Source organism: Vipera ursinii, assembly GCF_947247035.1.
Source record: "Vipera ursinii genome assembly, chromosome: 1".
Classification (NCBI taxonomy): Eukaryota; Metazoa; Chordata; class Lepidosauria; order Squamata; family Viperidae; genus Vipera; species Vipera ursinii.
The window spans coordinates 310,597,357-310,618,027 of NC_139512.1; the positions used below are offsets into that span (position 1 = coordinate 310,597,357).

Here is a 20,671-nt window from a genome sequence, read left to right on the forward strand (position 1 = left end):
CTCGCCGCCAGTTCCCTCCTGAAGTTTCAAGGGCCGCCACGTGACTTCCATGAACTGGGAGTTGAGCAGTTCGGCGGCGCCGGGCAGGGCGAAAAGCCGCGGCTTCTGGTTTTCCCGGCCGCCGAGCGCTGGTTGGAGAGAAGAGCAGCTGGGAAAGCAGGTGCCGGGGAAGTGCCGAGAGCAGCACGCGCCTCCGGGATGCCCCTCTTTGGGTTTTCCGCTTAGGCGGCGGCTGGTGCAGCGATTCCCCTCCATGCGCGTCCCCGGCGCTTGCTGTGGCTACGCTGTTTTCGCCGGGACCTTAAAGGTCCTTTGGCCTCCTGGCCGGCCGGCCGACCTCCTCTTTTCTCTTCGGCCAGGATGTCTCAGGGGATCCCCGCTGCGGGAAGCACTTTGCAACGAAGTTCCTCCTCCGAGGAAACTCTGCAGGTAAATCGAAGCCCGATGGGGTCGGGGAGGAGGGGATAGAAAATGTGGACAAGGCGCGCCTCCAAGCAACTTTCCTCCCGCGATTCAGACGTTGCCTTGGCATCGCGCTCTTCAGAGCACAACTTCCAGCCGGGTCTTTCAAGCGTTGGCCGGGCAGGATTTTTTATTTTTTATTTTTCGTTGGCTGTGGTGTGGACGCGCCAGACCTCGCTAGCTCACTCGCACGCGGGGAACGAAGGGCAGCGGTGGCACCTCGAAAGGACTGGCGGGCTAGCGCGCTTTCTTCGGAAGGAAAGGCGTTTCATTTTATTTCATTTCATTTTATTATTTTATTTTATTTTATTTTATTTTTTAAAAAAAGTTTCGGGTAGCAGAGAGACGAAAACTACAGAAGGAGACAAAAGTGGTGCGTGAAATTATGGATCGTGCCGCACGCCCCACATTTTTCCCTTCCCCTCCTTATGACAAGAATTTGCCTTGTTTCGAGAAACGGAGGAGGTAGGAACTTCTAGTCAGAAGAAGGGAGACAAAAATGGAACTTCCCACTGCTTGAAATAAGTTTATCATTCTGCAATTGGGAGGAGATGTCTTTGAACAATTAATCTTTCATCAGCTGTTGATCTTGTTGTGTATACATTTGTCTGGGCTAACCTTCACTTACTTGTCATAGGATGGAGTGGGGAACCAAACCTACTTGCCCAGATCTTATTCACCTGTTGTTTGGTAGACCTCTGTGGAGTTCCAGACTAGAGATTTTGTCTGAACCAGCAGAGAGTTTTGATACCCTTAAACTTCAGTTCCCCCACTCTGTCATCCAGCAAGTGGCATCTCCAAAAGATAGGCCCTGTATGAACAACAAAGAACAGAATCACTGAATTACTGCTGTTATTAGCGTGGGTCCAATTAGTTTAGTACTAACTGTACCAGTCTACGCAATCCAGCACACTGTATGTGTGTTGGATTCAAATTCTTGTCATTCCCAACTAAGAGTTGATAAAAACTCAACTCCACTGACCAACAGGGATCTCCAGAGTTCAGTAAGAGGTCTTTCAGAGGCCAGTTGGAAGAAGGGAGTAGTGGAACCAAGCACATATACTAATTTGTAGCAAGTTGCTAACAAGCTTGTTAACTATGTTGAATATACTGAAACTGCAAGACTAAATGTTTATACTGAAGGAGGTGAACCAGAAAAATTATAACATTTATAACAGTATAGTGTCAGTAACAAATGGGTGTTCTTGCACGCAGTGAGCAAGTTGAAGTGGGAGAGATTAGTAGAAGGAAGTCAAAGATGAAATAAAGTGATCTAGCAGGGCCAGAGATCCATCTTCCTTTTCCTTCATCAGGCTTAGGTTTAAATGATCATAATATTTATCAGATATTTTGATTGTTTATGTTAGGGGTCTTCAAACTTGCTCCTTTTATGACTTGTGGACTTCAACTCCCAGAATTCCTCAGCCAGACACGCTGGCTGAGGAATTCTGGGAGTTGAAGTCCACAAGTCATAAAAGGGCCAAGTTTGAAGACCCCTGGCTTATGTACTTAATAGATTTTAAGGCTACCTACTCTAACAAAAAGCTAAAGGTGGCATTTCAGCTCATGAAAGATAAATAAGCTGTACAGTATAGATTGATACATTAGATGTAAGCATAACTGATTAAATTTACAGCTACAGAGCTGTGTATAGCAGTTATGTAGTGTCCCATAGCAATTTGTCCATGAAGTCAAGTGGTGGCTTTGCAGTTTTGCCTTTCTCACACCATCTTAGCTTCCTGCAGGATTATGCTATCACAGAAAGACTTTCCAGGGCACATCATCCCCATCTGGGCAGTACTCTAAGGATTTGTTTAATTATTTATTTACTCTCTATATTGCCAGAGTCCACTCTGAATTGGGTTAGGATAATATAGGATGTAACATCGCTATGGTTCACTGCTAGTCTTCATGATTTGGGAAGTGCCTGCAGGGAGACATGGAAACTCATCTGAGTGTAACAAGTAGCTGATCCCAGGCCGAAATCCAATTTCTCAAAGAGTTTTCTTATGCAAAAGGAATTTCCCAATTTTTCTCTCCCATTTTATGGTAGTGCAGTTATTATTTTTGAACTTTTGTTCTGCTTTTGAGTCAGCAATTTCCTTGGCAAAAAAAATTGGAAGTGGTTTGCCACTGCCTCCTTCCTAAGAAGAATAGGAGTGACTGGCCCAAAGTCACTGTTGATTTGTGTGCATTGTGTACCTTAGCCAGGATTAGAACTCATGGTCTTTCAGTTCTAGCCAAACTCTCTGTCTCTCTTGCACTTGTTTAATATACTGTAAAACAGGAGGATATTGGTGAGAGTCTCCCCATGAATATTAAAGATCAGGAGGCAGGGAGACTGCGCAGCATTGCAGAGTATAAGTTGAGTTAGGCCATTTAAGATACTTAAGATAAGAGTAAGAACTCCAACTTACATAGAAGAATTTTATTTCCCCCTACCCTTAGCCACTGCTCTCTTGGAAAATTTTAAAACTGTTTTTAATCAATTGAATATATTAAATATTTGGTAAATTACAAGACTTATTACCTGGTAACTATTTGTACCTATCATGCTTGGGAAGGCAATGGCTCTTGCGTGTGATATCTCCAGCGTCACTTATAATATCTTCTTGCTTTGGGGTCTTGGGCATTTCTGAGCACCCTCGCAAGGAAGCGGTTATCAGCCTCTCTGATGGCCAACATGCCACAGGAGATCGCACACATATATAACAAGGAGGCTTGTTGATACTTGAGATGTCTTATTGCACTTGAGGTGGATATCAGCTCATATACTACTTCTATATTTAAATCAAAATGCTTGTCAAGTCTGTTCCTCAAATCCAGGTATTTTGAATTGGATTCCACAAACAGTTTAAATATACACAAAAATGGCGGCATTGCTCTTGCAGGGCACAGATATGATATAGGCAAGATTATATTTTGTTGGACTAAAATCAGACATGTAAACTGGCAACAGGTGAATTGTGTAGAATTTCTCTGACTTCAAAACAAAAGTATAAAAACAAGAACATTGGTGTATCATATATTGCAATTAGCAATAGCTAATTCAAACTCTGGTGCTGGAGAAGACTCCTGCGAGTCCCTTGGACTGCAAGGCGATCAAACCGGTCAGTCCTAGAGGAGATCAACCCTGACTGCTCTTTAGAAGGCCAGATCCTGAAGCTAAAACTCAAATACTTTGGCCACCTAATGAGGAGGAAGGACTCACTGGAGAAGAGCCTAATGCTGGGAAAGATTGAGGGCAATAGAAGAAGGGGACGACAGAGAATGAGGTGGCTGGATGGAGTCACTGAAGCAGTAGGCGTGAGCTTAAATGGACTTCAGAAGATGACAGAGGACAGGAAAGCCTGGAGGAACATTGTCCATAGGGTCGCGATGGGTCGGACACGACTTTGCAACTAACAACAACAATTCAAACTTCAGTTTTTATCAAACTACATTCTACACACACATTCCCGCTTCCGAAACAAGGATTGCATGCAGCTCAGTATATTTTAAATACCACTGTACCATATAGAATTTGCTTATCTATCCATCCATCCATCTCACTGATCCATCCATCTCACTGATCACAAATATAAAATTTTATTAAGCAAGGGTACATTAAAATGATTCTTTTAACTCAGGGGTGTCAAACTCACAATGTCGTGACATAGCACGATTTTTTTGCCATTGCCGGCAATGGAGTGGACGCGGTTTCGCTATGATGCATCCAGCCCACGGGCCGGCAGTTTGACACCCCTGTCCTAACTAGTGGTATACTCTCTTGAACTGATCTTGTTTTACTGAAATGTGCTAAACATCAGTTTATGGCTCTACTCTTTTTCGTACTAAAAAAAGCTTTTTTTTTAAAGGAAAAGAGAAACAGGGAAATATAAAAGAATATATGAATGGGGCAAAATCATGAGTTACATTGGGAATGTTCAACATACTTTATGGGGATTTCCTTTGGACATGCAAAACATTTACCATCTTAGTAGAGCAGAAACCCCACTACATATGGCAGTTTGTTTGACCTACTATCCCAAATATGATCCAGACATTTTGTGTTTGATTCATGATTTTAGATTTAATTGTGTCAAACTCTTTCTGAGCCCAGTTTTCTGTAACATTTGTTGCTCCAAAAGCTCCTGGGATCACTCTTTAGAAATTAGATAGCAAAATGCCCTTTTCTCCTTCCTAACTTCCTTCCTAACTCCAAGAGAGGGGATCTTGGAGTTCTAGTGGACAATCACTTAAATATGAGGCAGCAATGCACTGCAGCTACCAAACAACCAACACAGTTTAGACCGGCATTGGTTTCATTCACATGACACTCTTAACCTCAAATGAATTAGCTTGTTTCTAAATAAAAAGACTCACTTCACAAAGCTAAGCTGCATAACATCAATAAATTGGGCAAATGCAAGCCATTGGGTCTTTAACTGAGTTGATTATGCCTTCTATATTATTGCAGCAGTACTAACGTAGCCCAGCCTTACCTGACCTCACAAGAGGATAAAATAAAAGACTTTGTGCGTATTTGCTATCTTTCTTGGAGGAAAGCTAAGATCCACATGTGATTAACACATTCCAAACCTTAAATGCCATCAAATACCATGCTCTTTCTATCATATGTGGTGGACATGTACAGAAGCTAAAACCTATTGGAACATAATTAAATCATGGATAGAAAAGATGATAGAACGACGTATAGAATTAAGACCAGAAATATTCCTGTTGGGTATTTTACCAGAGAAATATAGTAAAGAGAACACATATTTGATTATTCATATAACCACTGCAGCTAGGATTGTGTTTGCACAAAACTGGAAGGCACTGAAAACTCCTCCAGAAGAAGAGGTGATCAGGAAAATAATGGAATGCGCAGAAATGAATAGATTGACACTGTTTTATCTTTAATCATCATTGTTAGAGTATTATGAAATTTGGGGAAAATTTTACGAGTGGGTGAAAAAGAGAATATGCTTAAAAGACAGCTAACACTAATTTAGATGGAAGGGAGGAGATAAGGATATTATCATACCTAATATAGACATTGAAAATCCAAGGAGAGGAGCTGCTCAGACATCACCCCTGAATTGTATCCGAAGAGGAATGGGAGGGAAGAAAAGAGAGGAGAGAGGGAAGAGAGTAGAGGAGGGGGAAGGAAGTAGGAAGGTTGGAGGGAAAGAGGAGGAGAAGTGGGGAGAAACGGGAGGGGAGTGGTGAGGGAAAGAGGAGAGGAGAGGAAGAAGAGGGAAGTAGGAAAGAAAGGAGAAAACGAGAAATAAAGTAGAGAAGAGGGAAGAGAGAGGAGGGTGGATACAGTGAAAGGGGAAATGGACGAGCAGCACCCAAACCTACGTGTATATATTTATGTATGGCGATATAATAATACCTACAGCATTACTGATATAACAAATGTTAAATACTTGAACAAATGTTTATATTTCATTGGTTAGTTTGTGGTATATGAAAGGAACTGTGAAAAATCAAATAAACAACAGGGGAAAAAACACATTCCAAATCTTTATGACCTGATTGCCTTCCTTCCATTTTATTTTTTTTAAAATAACCATTCAAACACCCCAGGGAAAAGAAAGCAAACTCTGGCTCACACAAATCCTCTTCCTAGGAACTCTTGCAAGCTGTCATTGGGCAGGAGAACAGAGTTAGTTAGCTATCTTTCACTCAGAATACTATGTGAACCAGATACAGCCACAAGGGTTCTTGCAACCAGTCTTTAGTTTACATCAATATAGTAACCAGGCTATGTGTACATTTCTTTACCACTCAGGGTAAAGAAAATATAAATATCAGCTACTCTTGGAAAATGTGATCAGGACTCACAAGATTATCAGTGGTGTGTTTGTCAAAGTATAGCTTCCTTGATTTTCTGGATGCTGAAGGATTGTTTTGGAAAAAACAGAAGTTGTTAACTAAACAAGCATATTCTGATTTTATTGACCAGAGTCATGATGATGATGAAAGACGAGTAAGACGGAGAGAGAAGAACAGAGTCGCTGCCCAGAGAAGCCGAAAGAAACAAACTCAGAAAGCAGATAAACTCCATGAGGTGACTGGTGCATTGGCATTTTTCAAGATCAACAATTGGTATCATTCTCAAATGCAAAACAAGTCGTGGGTCACCTTAAGAATTAACAGAGTGTTAGTTCCTTAATTAGGGGCATCCACAGTGAGAGGAGGAGTATGTGTGTTCAAAGCTCTACCTTTTTAATGTGTCTTATATATGCAAGACACATAAAAAATGATATGGGGCTTCAGTTGGCATCTAGATTTTTTTTTAACCTTCATGCAGATCTTCTTCATTTAATAAGCTTTTATGGACGAAACCCTATTTACTTAGATATCTAAGTTTGTGTTATAACATTTTAGCTTTAAAAGCAATATTTCCAAGTCAGCATTCTCTAGATGGATTGAGTCTTAGGGCCTACACCAACATCTGGTTACCCAAGTCTGGGAAAGGCTAAGCTAGATGGATGCTTAGGCAAAGACTACAAAGGAAGTCACCATTTCCCACAGGTTGCATATAACATGCTGTTATAGGCAATACACTGTTTCTAACCAGAAAGCATCCATACTTAGATGTTGTTTCCCCATTAACACTTTTTTCATGATGCTTCAGCTATTGACTGTCACGAATGCCCAAGACACTGAATTTCACAGGGTATAGCTCATGAAAAAGTACAGATTTGTCTGGATTTACCTGCATTGTCAATTTGGGGAAGTGACAGATTTATCATGCTCTGAATCAGGGTTGAGTTATTTTCTCTCTTTACTTTCTCTTTTTCTTGACTAAGAAATGGAGATGACAACCACCCACTAGAGTCAGACATGATTGGACAGGGGAAACATTTATTATATTATATTTTATAATATATATATACACACACACACACACACATATACATATACATACACACACACACACACACAAAACACTGGGACAAGGTAAAAAACCAAAGCAGTTTTAATAAAATTGAGCTTTCATTGGAGAACTGCCAGTGTCATCAGGATGCTCGCTGTCAATGGGAGATCGCTGTTTGCTCTTCCGATTGCGATTGATGCCCTTGTCATCGCACGTGTCCTCATGCCAGAAGCTCTTGGGACCCCTACGGCCCATTGTGTCATTTAGGGGAACCCCAACTTCAGGGTTGGCCAAGTGGTTATATGGTAAACTAAGATACCTGGTGACAAACAATAAGACCACGGTAAGCTCTTCAAGTGAATTCCTAGATAGAATTAGATCCTTTAGTATAGAGGAGGATGAAGTCATGGTATCCTATGATGTCACCTCCCTATTCACTTCAATCCCGCAGAATCTAGCAATTGTGGTAATTAGAGACTGCTTACAACAACATGGAGCGGGACGGCACCAGGACTCACTTGATAATGAAGATTTCTTATAACTCATGGCCCTATGCCTCAAAACGTTTTTTACATTTCAAGGTAGCATCTATGAACAGGTGAAGGGTACCCCTATGGGGTCCCTGATCTCTGGAGTCATTGCAGAGGCTGTCCTGCAGGAATTGGAGACTCAGGTGATGTCCACGTGTCGCCCCAAATTTTGGGTGAGATACGTGGACGACACGTTTGTGGTTGTCAAGAGACAGGACAAGGATAGGCTTATGGGTGAGCTTAATTCCATCGACCCCGATATCTGCTTTACGGTGGAGGAAGAAGCCAATGGAGCTCTGGCCTTCCTGGATGTGTTGGTTAACCGCCAACCAGATGGTTCCCTTCACACATCCATCTACCATAATCCTACTTATACGGACAGGATTCTCCATTACAAAAGCAACCATCCCATGACCCACAAAGTTAGCTGTATTAGAATGCTTTTTAAACGTGTGGATACGCACTGCGGCACGTATAAGGCAAAGAAGGAAGAAAGGTGCCATCTCTATTGCGTCTGCAGAAGTAATGGCTATCCACTAAATTTCATTAGGCGATACACCAAACCACATGAACCTGTCCAGAACCAACATGAAGGCATGCCGATGGCATGGATAACACTACCCTACATCCATGGTGTATCTGAAGCCACGGCGTGCATAATGGCCCCCTACAAAGTCAGTGTAACCCATAAACCTGATCACACCCTGCATGCCCGTGTCATGCGCCCAAAGGATCCGCTCCCCAATGAAGAGAAGTCCTCAATTGTATATAAGATGACATGTGAGAACTGCCATTGTAATTATATTGGGGAGACGGCAAAGCGGTTGGGGACTAGGGTACATGAACACGAACTTGTGGTTAAAAGACAAGAACGGCATTTGCAGGTATGAGCACACATGGCTACATACAATCACACCTTTGATTTGGCAGGGGCCGAGGTGATTGCCAGTGATAACACCAAGGGTGGCCGATTGTTCAAAGAGGCCTAGTTCTCAGATTGCTCCTCAATTAACCGTCATATAGACCTCCTGCCTGCATACCAGGCCCTCAGGAGTTGGGAAGAGGAATGGCGCAGACAATGTGAATACTCATGGAGTATACCGTTGAGCCAGGATCAAGATCGCACAGCTATACAGCAATCCCAACACACACATATATACATACATACACATATTGTATGTATATAGACATATACATATACGTGTGTGCCTGTATATATATGTTTGTGTCTATATGATGAAAACTGTAAACTTGAAAGCATTTGGGTCAATATAAAAGGGGGGGGGAAATGACATTGCCATAGGTGTATACTATAGGCCGCCCAACCAAGCAGAGGAAATAGATGAACTTTTTGCTAGTCAGCTAACTAAGGTATGTAAGAAGCGCATCACAATAGTAATGGGGGACTTTAATTACCCTGATATCAACTGGGAGACAAACTCTGCACCAAGTGGAAGATCAAACAGATTCCTGACAAACCTAGCAGACAACTTTCTCTCCCAAAAAGTAGAGAAGGGAACTAGGGGATTAGCCATATTGGATTTAATTGTCACAAACAGAGATGAAATGATAGAAGGTGTTGAAGCCACAGGAACCTTGGGGGGAAGTGATCATGCAATATTGGAATTCAACATTCTGGAGGCACAAGCAATAGAACACAGCCAAACTAGAGTCTTGGACTTTAAAAGAGCTAATTTCAATAAACTTAGAGAGACCTTGGGAAGAATTCCATGGATGAGAATCCTAAAGGGGAAAACAACTCAAGAAGCTTGGGAAATTTTGAAAAGTGAGATAATAAAGGCCCAGTCTAGTACAATACCAACAAAGAAGAAAAATAACAGCTCTCAAAAGAAACCAGCATGGTTGCATAAAGAACTCTCTGATAAATTGAAAGATAAAAAGGACAAGCATAAGAATTGGAAAGAGGGGCACATAACTAAGTCAGAATATCAGCAAATAGCCCGTGCCTGCAAAGATGAAGTGAGGAAAGCTAAGGCTCAAAATGAACTAAGGCTTGCGACCAAAGTCAAAAATAACAAAAAATGCTTCTTTCAACATATAAAAAACAAGAAAAAAGTTAAGGAAATGATTGGTCCATTAGTGGGGGAAAGTGGCAAGAAAGTGACAAGCAATAGGGAGAAAGCAGAACTATTTAATTCGTTTTTTGCATCTGTCTTTACACAAAGGGAAAAAACAGTCCAACCTACCCAAACCAGTGCCATAAAAAACAGAATAGAAACGCAAGTTAAGATCGGCAAGAAAATGGTAAGTGAGCACCTGTCCAGCCTAAACGAGTTCAAATCACCAGGACCAGATGGATTACACCCCAAGGTTCTCAAGGAACTGGCAGACGTGATCTCAGAACCACTGAACTATATTTTTCAAAGATTCTGGAGCACTGGGGAACTACCAGAGGACTGGAAGAGAGCTGATGTAGTTCCCATCTTCAAAAAAGGGAAAAAAATAGATCCAGGAAACTACAGACCTATCAGCCTGACCTCAATACCTGGGAAGATTCTGGAAAAGATAATCAAACAACAAATCAGCGAACACCTTGATGCAAACAAAGTCATCACTAAAAGTCAACATGGGTTTGTCAAAAACAGATCATGCCAGACAAATCTTATTACTTTCTTTGACCAAGTGACAAAACTAGTGGACCAGAGGAATGCTGTAGATATAATTTACTTGGACTTCAGTAAGGCATTTGATAAAGTAGATCACAACCTACTACTTGATATGATAGAAAAATGTGGGTTAGATAGCATTACCACCAGATGGATTCGTAGCTGGCTGACAGGCCGTACTCAGCGTGTGGTCCTCAATGGAACCGCATCTACATGGAAGGAAGTGTGTAGTGGGGTGCCCCGGGGCTCTGTTCTGGGCCCAGTGCTCTTCAATATCTTCATTAATGATTTGGATGAGGGGATAGATGGGGAACTCATCAAATTTGCAGACGACACCAAGCTGTTAGGAATAGCCAACACTCCAGAAGATAGGCTTAAGATACAGAAGGATCTGGACAGACTCGAACACTGGGCACTATCTAACAAAATGAAATTCAATGGTGAAAAAAGTAAGGTTCTACATTTAGGTAGGAAAAATCAAATGCATACGTATAATATAGGTGGTACCTTGCTCAATAGAAGTAACTGTGAGAGGGATCTCGGAGTCTTAGTAGACAATCACTTCAATATGAGCCAGCAGTGTGCTGCAGCTGCCAAAAAAGCCAACACAGTGCTAGGCTGCATTAACAGAGGGATAGAATCAAGATCAAGTGAAGTATTAATACTACTTTACAATGCCTTGGTAAGGCCACACTTGGAATACTGCATCCAGTTTTGGTCACCACAATGTAAAAAAGATGTTGAGACTCTAGAAAGGGTACAGAGAAAAGCAACAAAGATGATTAGGGGACTGGAGGCTAAAACATATAGGGAACGGTTGCTGGAATTGGGTATGTGTAATTTAATGAAGAGAAGAGTGAGGGGTGACATGATAGCAGTGTTCCAATATCTCAGGGGCTACCACAAAGAAGAGGGAGTCAAGCTATTCTCCAAAACACCTGAAAGCAGGACAAGAAGCAATGGATGGAAACTAGTCAAGGAGAGAAGCAACCTAGAACTAAGGAGAAACTTCCTGACAGTTAGAACAATTAACCAGTGGAACAACCTGCCTCCAGAGGTGGTGAATGCTCCAACACTGGAGGTTTTTAAGAAGAGACTGGACAGCCATTTGCCTGAAATGGTATAAGGTTTCCTGCCTGAGCAGGGGGTTGGACTAGATGACCTGCAAGGTCCCTTCCAACTTCTTCTTCTTCTTCTTCTTCTTCTTCTTCTTCTTCTTCTTCTTCTTCTTCTTCTTCTTCTTCTTCTTCTTCTTCTTCTTCTTCTTCTTCTTATTATTATTATTATTATTATTATTATTATTATTATTATTATTATTATTTATACACGTGTGTATGTGTGTGTGTAAAGGTAAAGGTTCCCCCGCACATGCATGCTAGTCGTTTCCAACTCTAGGAGCTGGTGCTCATCTCCGTTTCAAAGCCAAAGAGCCAGCGCTTGTCTGAGGACGTCTCCGTGGTCATGTGGCCGGCATGATTAGACGCCAAAGGCGCATGGAGCACTGTTACCTTCCCACCATAGTGGTCCCTATTTTTCTACTTGCATTTTTACGTGCTTTTGAACTGCTAGGTTGGCAGAAGCTGGGACAAATAACAGGCGCTCATTCTGTTACGCGGCACTCGGGATTTGACCCGCCAAACTGCCGACCATCTGATCGACAAGCTCAGCATCCTAACCCATTGAGCCACCGCGTCCCTATAGATAGATAGATAGATAGATAGATAGATAGATAGATAGATAGATAGATAGATAGATAGATATAGATATAGATATAGATATAGATATAGATATAGATATAGATACTCACAAACACACATGTATATATAGATAGATATAGATATATATCTTCAGAACTATGTAATCTACTACAGGGGTACCCAACCCCTGTTCCATGGACCAGTACCGGGCTGCAGCATTCCAGCAACTGGTCCACACAAACAAGCAAAGCCCCATCCGTGGGATGCAGACAGCATAGGAAACCACGCCCCCTCCAGTCTGTGGAAAAACCTTTCTCCATAGTCCCTGGTAGCAAAAAGGTTGGGGTCCTCTGATCTAATACACATTTTCCTCAGCAAACAGTTAGCAGACCATTTTGGCAGTCCAGCAAGGAAGATGTCTGGGTGAGACCCTATCTTGCCATCAGTGTGTTGAAGTCTGTTGTCAACTCAGGGCACATGGATATGGAATGTCCCTGAATGAGTGCCTTTTTATCCTCTTCTTCATACAGTTTAGTGTTTTGCTCCAAAACAGCCTGGCATTTTTCGGATTGCTTGCAAATAGAATTAGGATATTAGAATCTTATTCTATTATGCCCTATTATGCCCAGAAATCTCTTCCAAACAGTCTTGTTCTAACTGATAGACAACTGGGCAGGAGAAGCAATTTATAATATTATTGTGATTTTTTAAAAAAAAGAGTCTTTTCCCCCTTTCTTGCATGTTTAATCATTGCAACATTTTTTTCTCATGTTCTCCTTTCCAATTGAACAATTGATGCTTATAAGCTGACTTCTAAAGAACAGAGTTTAAGTGTAGAATAGCAAGTGTATTGGCCAAGACTGAGATTGTTATCAATGCTTCAAAGCTTTCATATGAGCAATTATGAATATACCTGAGTAAAATGATGAATAAGGGTGGAGGACCAGAGTCCAACATGTCCTTTCTATGGAAGAAAGCACATTATTCATCCGTTCTTGGACTTCATGTGTGCAGTAAGGCAGTTAATGAATATATTGGTCATGGTGGCTGAGCAGCTATGGCTTTTGTTTTGTATTCTTTTTGAGGTAAGGACATTGATGCATTTCTGTTTTAGCCACATTCAAATCAAGGGTGAAACTAGCCATTTGATGTACAGTTGCCTTGTAAAGCAATTTTTTTTCTGAGTCCCACTTGGTTTCTTTTCTTTTACTGAAACTCAAAAATAACTTCTCATTCATGCTTTGGTTGAAATTGAGATCAGACAAGCACGGGGAAATTTGACGTTTGTAAAAGTAACTTCTCTTTTTTTTTAGAAGTCTGGTGCCAAGAGAACTGAGCCCATGCAAGAGAACTGAGAACTGAGCTCATTCGAGGAGCTCTGAGGGTGCTTTGGTCATTGGGTCATCTGGTCCTTTTTTAGGGTTTCTAAAGGAGAGTCCCTTTGATTTATCCTGGCACACAGATCCTTTCATTGTGATTTTTAATCCACTCTTTATGGATGAGGAGATTGAGCAAATTCAGGCACCTATGGATCACTGTAGGTTTAAAACTACAGACCGGGATGACCAGGTTTCCAGGCATGGCCTATAATGTCTGATTGGCTTTCTTGCAGCCCCCTGACACCATTCCCAAATATCAAAGCTACATTTCTGCCCCCTTACTTTGTGACTCTGCTGTCCTACTTCCTCAGTACCCCCAATTTCTAAGAATATGCATTTGTATGTGCATGTTTGGAATAATAATTAATAATAATAATAATAATAATAATAATAATAATAATAATAATAATAATAATAATAATAATAAGTAGTTGGAAGGGACCTTGGAGGTCATCTAGTCCAACCCCCTGCTAAGGCAGGAAACCCTATACCAGGGGTCGGCAACCTCGGCTCTTTTATGACTCGTGGACTTCAACTCCCAGAATTCCTGAGCCAGCATAGCTGGCTCAGGAATTCTGGGAGTTGAAGTCCACGAGTCATAAAAGAGCCGAGGTTGCCGACCCCTGCCCTATACCATTTCAGACAAATGGCTGTCCAGTCTCTTCTTAAAAACTTCCAGTGTTGGAGCATTCACCACTTCTGGAGGCAGGTTGTTCCACTGGTTAGTTGTTCTGACTGTCAGGAAGTTTCTCCTTAGTTCTAGGTTGCTTCTCTCCTTGACTAGTTTCCATCCGTTGCTTCTTGTCTGCCTTCAGGCGCTTTGGAGAATAGCTTGGCTCCCTCTTCTTTGTGGCAGCCCCTGAGATATTGGAACACTGCTATCATGTCACCCCTCACCCTTCTCTTTATTAAACTACACATACCCAATTCCAGCAACCGTTCCCTATATGTTTTAGCCTCCAGTCCCCCTTGTGTGTGTGTGTGTGTGTGTGTGTGTGTGTGTGTGTGTGTGTGTGTATTTAAAGCTACAGCATAATGCCTCTAAATATGGAGGTTTTATTTATTATCATATTTAATGCCCGTTTTCAATTCTAAAAATTGCCTTTGGTGGTTTACATCTGGAAACAAGTTTTTTTTTTCCATGGGCCCACATTATTTGATTAATTGTCTCACCCCCATCACATCAGTTTGTCTCACCTGCTCAGGTAGGGAAGGCGTGTTCTGGACCCTGTCAGTTAAAGACTTTCAACTGGTGGGATTCAGGAAGAAGGCTGACTCTCCTGGCCTTTCAAAAAGTCTGAAGACCTGGCTCAGTCAACTCACATGAGGTTCATGAAACAGCACTAAACCCAAGGAGTGATTGACAGCTTAACAACCCTACCCTCCCCTTTTAACTTTTAACTAATTTTAGTCTTGTTTTTATCTGGCTGTTTTATTGATGTATTGTATTTCTGTATGGTTTTTAGTTCTTCATGTTTTGAATTGTATAACATCCAGATCACTCTGTGAGTGAACTGGATAGCATTAAAATTTCAGAAACAAATAAATAAAAATTTTAAACCAATGGCCAAGAGCCCCCTCCAAATATTGAGAACAAAACAAAAGCAAAACTTGAGCTGATTTAATGTAATTTAGGTTCAAATGTAATTAAAACCAAGTTAGTTTAATTATCTGTAAAATTGGTATCCATATATTTTGTGATTTCCACTATTGTTGAATTAAAAATTGCAATGGGATGGCAACTTTTACAACAAGCAATATGTGATCAGAAATCTCATATTTTGTACCCCTTGTTTACACTGATAAAATGATAAAATATAAGTGCATTTGAAAAGAAGAACCAAAGCTTTTCCCTTTCTTGGATGTTAAAGATAATGACTGGAGATTTCCTTTATGGTAGCTCATTCTCTAGATCAGACATGTCAAACTTGCGATGTCACGTGATGTGCAACGTATCGGAGCTTTTTCTCCATTGCCAGCAATGGGGCGGGCGCAGTTTTGGGATGACACCCCTGCTCTAGATACTGACCAATAAAGGACTTTTCCAAGTAGGCTCCTCCCCTTTGGATTGTCCAACCACATGGTTCCACAGATATAAGATCTTTGTCTTGGCTAAGGTCTTCTGATATGGGACTTCTGTTGATTTTATTAATATTTATTAAATTATGTTAAGAGTAATGGTTGTTTTGGAAAAAAATATCCACTGTATGATTTACTTGATTTGATTTGACACTACACTGCCACTTAGGTATTAGCTTACTGGTTATTTGCTATAGAAATATTTTAAATAGAACACTATAGATAAACTACACCTCAGGTAGGTAAAATTGAAATGCACTAAAAGCCAGACTGGGAAGAAAATAAATTAGGAGTTATGTACTTTTCAAAGTAACTATATTTTTCAGATAATTGTATTATTTTTAATTGTCTTTTTGGTTATTTTTAAACTTCTTTTTGAGAATTTAAGCACTTCATGAAGAATAGTGTAGCAAAAACAACAAATAATCATGGATTCTTGCTTGCATGCATGATCTTTTTATTTTTATCAATTATTTCAGGAATATGAGTGCCTTGAACAAGAGCATAATTCTCTAAAACGGGAGATTGGAAAGCTGACAGATGAAGTGAAACATCTGAGTGAAGTGTTGAGGAACCACGAAAAAATCTGTCCCTTGTTACATTGCGCCTTAAACTTTGGGTTGATTCCCAGACATGAAGCCATCCTTGGTCCCTTGCCAAGATAAGTCTCCCTCCTGAGAAACCTGAAAGAATGAGAAGATTTCAAGACTCTTCACTATCATCATTTTAGCCATCATGTTGCATGACCACACGCATTCTTAGAGCAGCCTGTGCTACATCTAGTGTTACCTTGGAGTCCTGGAACCATCAAGAATTAATGTTGCTGTTTAAAAGCCCTGGACTGCAGCCTTATGAGAGTAATTTTCAACTGAGCAGGGTATCTTCTGCCTGTTTCCACTATGCATTCCATACTCAGCATGAAATAAAAAAAATGTGTATGCTGGATTTGCTAGAATATAATAATAATAAAGTTGGAAGGGATCTCGGAGGTCATCTAGTCCAACCCCCTGCTTAGGCAGGAAACCCTATACCATTTCAGAGAAATGGCTGTCCACTCTCTTCTTAAAAACTTCCAGTGTTGGAGCATTCACCACTTCTGGAGGCAGGTTGTTCCACTGGTTAATTGTGCTAACTGTCAGGAAGTTTCACCTTAGTTCTAGGTTGCTTTTGTCCTTGACTAGTTTCCATCCGTTGCTTCTTGTCCTGCTTTCAGGTGCTTTGGAGAATAGCTTGACTCCCTCTTCTTAGTGGCAATCCTTGAGATATTGGAACACTGCTATCATGTCACCCCTCATCCTTCTCTTCATTAAACTAGACATACCCAATTCCAGCAGCCGTTCCTTATATGTTTTAGCCTCCAGTCCCCTAATCATCTTTGTTGCTTTTCTCTGTACCCTTTCTAGAGTCTCAACATCTTTTTTACATTGTGGTGACCAAAACTGGATGCAGTATTCCAAGTGTGGCCTTACCAAGGCATTGTAAAGTGGTATTAATACTTCACGTGATCTTGATTCTATCCCTCTGTTAATGCAGCCTAGCACTGTGTTGGCTTTTTTGGCAACTGCAGCACACTCCTGGTTTATATTTAAGTGATTGTCCACTAGGACTCCGAGATCCCTCTCACAATTATTACTATCGAGCAAGATACTACCTATACTATACCTGTACATTTGGTTTTACTTGCCTAAATGTAGAAGCTTTTTTCACCATTGTATTTCATTTTGTTAGTGTTGTGATTCAGGGTCAGCCTGTGGGTTCGGCAGTTGGGTCGGACGACTCAGAGGAGGAGGAGGGGGGTGTTGAAGACCTTGCTGAGGGGTTTGAAGATCTTGCTGATGAGAGCTCTCAGCCAGGCCCCTCCCACTTGGTCACCACGGAGACCGAGCTGTGTGAGCCTGACAGCGTGGATGAAGATGACCCACAGCTGGCCCTGTTCAAGGACGCCCGACGCAGGAGGCAGTCAATTAGGAGTAAACAGAGGAAGGCAATGGGGCTTCTCGGAAGGAGGCAGAGAGAAGCCACGCCCTGAACTCTATATAAGGGGAATGTGTGGGGAGGGCTGGTTTGCTGAAGGCAAGCGCTTGGATAGTTCATGTTTCTTAAAGCTCCTGTTTCTTGGTTTGTCTTGTTCCGTTTGTTTTTGTGGTAATAAATTTGGCAGGCGTAATTCCAGCCTCTTGCCTTCTTGAAAAAGGGGTTGTCCCTGCCTTTTCTGCAGGGCCGGTAGCAGGCTGGTACAGAACAGATAGTGCCCAGTGATCAAATCTGTCCAGATCCTCCTGTATCTTAAGCCTATCTTCTGGAGTGTTGGCTATTCCTAACAGCTTGGTATTGTCTGCAAATTTGATGAGTTCCCCATCTATCCCCTCATGCAAATTATTGATGAAGACGTTGAAGAGCACTGGGCCTAGAATAGAGCCCTGGGGCACCCCACTACACACTTCTCTCCATGTAGATGCAGTTCCATTGAGGACCACACGCTGAGTACGGCCAGTCAGCCAGCTACGAATCCATTTGGTGGTGATGCTATCTAGCCCACATTTTTCTACTTATCAAGTAGTAGGTTGTGATCTACTTTATCAAATGCCTTACTGAAATCCAAATAAATTATATCCACAGCATTCCTCTGGTCCACTAATTTGCTCAAAGTATGCAATAAGATTTGTCTGGCATGATCTGTTTTTGACAAACCCATGTTGGCTTTTAGTAATGACTTTGTTTGCCTCTAGGAGTTTGCTGATTAATTGTTTGATTATCTTTTCCAGAATCTTCCCAGGTATTGAGGTCAGGCTGATAGGTCTGTAGTTTCCTGGATCTATTTTTTCCCTTTTTTTGAAGATGGGAACTACATCAGCTCTCTTCCAGTCCTCTGGTAATTCCCCAGTGCTCCAGGATCTTTGAAAAATATAGTTCAGTGGTTCTGAGGTCACATCTGCCATTTCCCTGAGAACCTTGGGATGTAATCCATCTGGTCCTGGTGATTTGAACTCGTTTAGGCTGGACACGTGCTCACTTACCATTTTCTTGCCTATCTTAACTTGTGTTTCTAATCTGTTTTTTATGGTACTGTTTTTGATAGGTTGGACTGTTTTTTCCCTTTGTGTAAAGACTGATGCAAAAAATGAGTTAAATAGTTCTGCTTTCTCCCTGTTGCTTGTCAACTTCTTGCCACTTTCCCCCACTAATGGACCAATCATTTTCTTAACTTTTTTCTTGTTTTTTACATGTTGAAAGAAGTTTTTGTTGTTGTTATTTTTGACTTTGGTCGCAAGCCTTAGTTCATTTTGAGCCTTAGCTTTTCTCCCTTCATCTTTGCAGGCTCGGGCTATTTGCTGATATTCTGCCTTAGTTATGTGCCCCTCTTTCCACTTCCTATACTTGTCCCTTTTATCTTTCAGTTTGTCAGAGAGTTCTTTATGCAGCCATGCTGGTTTCCTTTGAAAGCTGTTATTTTTCTTCTTTGTTGGTATTGTGCTAGACTGGGCTTTTATTAACTCACTAATCATGTAGATATATGGCCTTTATAATAATAGATAATTTGCTGGCCATCATAGGGAATGGGGAAGACGGCTCAGAACCAAAAGAATATAGGAATGACAATCTGTAGTCAAAGTCTACAGGGACAACTTCTGTTTCCCAGCACTCTGATTCCCTCTCTGTTTTTCTTTCTTCCATTTTCTTTGGTGACAAACACCTCAATTTTTGTGAAAACCTGATTAGTGCATTTTTGGATATAGCTTTAAGATTGTTTTTAGGTTTAGTATATTATGCAGCATATAAGGTTTGGAAGGCATATCTTCCAGTGCTTCAATGTATGATTCTCTGCAGTGATTATCAACTTCCATATATTTCCAGCTGCACCACAAGGGAGTGGAAGTTACAACAAAGCTAGTATTTTCTTTGAAGACCCTTTTAAATGCTGTAACTCTACGAAGCCCATGGCTGCCCAATTCTTCTGAGAAGAAGCTGCATCTCACATTCCTTTGCAGGTCCTGGGTCCTCTTGGGATGGTGGCTGGCCAATTTTGCAGCAATTCTGACAAGATACTTTTCACATGACCAAACAAATGTACCCAACAGAAAGTAAGGACATGAATGGTGGTTAGTAGCAGTTGTTTTCGTTTCTCTATTCTGTGGAGTGGACTTGACCAATTGTTTTTGGCAGCAGGACCCACAGCACCAGAGGGCACAGCTTGTGAAAGAATGGTTTTCTTTGCTGTTTTCTGACTTCTCAAGGTCAGCAGTGTGAGAACAACTGCAAGCTGGTTTGAAACTCTGATAATTGGGAAGTGAAAATCGTGTGGCATGGGAGGTTTTAATTTAGCATCCTGAGTTTGCTTAAAAAACTCCTCATGAAGGAAAACTGGTCACTTTCCATGGCAGTTTATTCCACTGTTAAAAGGTTGCTTGTTTTATGTTCTAATATTTTCTATGCAGCCCTGGTGTCTAAACACATTGGATCAAAGTTGTCAGGGAATAGTTAGTATGCAAGATGTGCCACAAAATATATGAAAGAACAACATGTCATGAAAAGAATAACACCACTATTAAGTTGAAGCAAAACTTAAGTACACAAACCTGCATTCCTCCAAGTATAGTTACATTTGAAGAGTTTAGTGGGGGAGCAAAGGGGTCTATTGTGTTTTTACTGATTTTTTATTTTATTTATTGGTTGGATTTAATTGTATGACCAATTCAGAGTCACAAATGTTGACATTGGCAGTTATACAGATTGATTGATTGATTGATTGATTGATTGAATGAAATAAAAGAGTCAAATACAAAAATAATTGACAAAGAGACCATTTCAATTCTATTCTCCTTACATGCTTCTCCTAATGGCTTGGGTATCCGGAGTAAGTCTGGGTGTATGGTGGAAGTACAGCTCCCATTTACCTAAACCTAACTGCTTGATTTAACAGCCATAGTCCACATTCTAATTTCTTTCCAGATTTCCAAGATGCATAACACGCTTTTTCGGAAATAAGGTTGCAGCTGAAAATTCTTCTCATTTTCGCATCTTT

The 20,671-nt window shown here is 41.1% G+C and overlaps 1 protein-coding gene across 1 annotated transcript; it reads left to right on the forward strand.

The window, feature by feature from the left end:
- Positions 1 to 262: 262 nt before the first annotated feature.
- On the forward strand, positions 263 to 16,545 carry BATF3 (basic leucine zipper ATF-like transcription factor 3). Its single transcript, XM_083358244.1, has 3 exons — positions 263 to 429; positions 6,419 to 6,523; positions 16,128 to 16,545. Exons 1-3 carry the CDS (start codon positions 361 to 363, stop codon positions 16,311 to 16,313), a joined length of 360 nt encoding a protein of 119 aa, XP_083214370.1. The 5' UTR covers positions 263 to 360; the 3' UTR covers positions 16,314 to 16,545.
- The last annotated feature ends 4,126 nt before the right edge of the window (positions 16,546 to 20,671 follow it).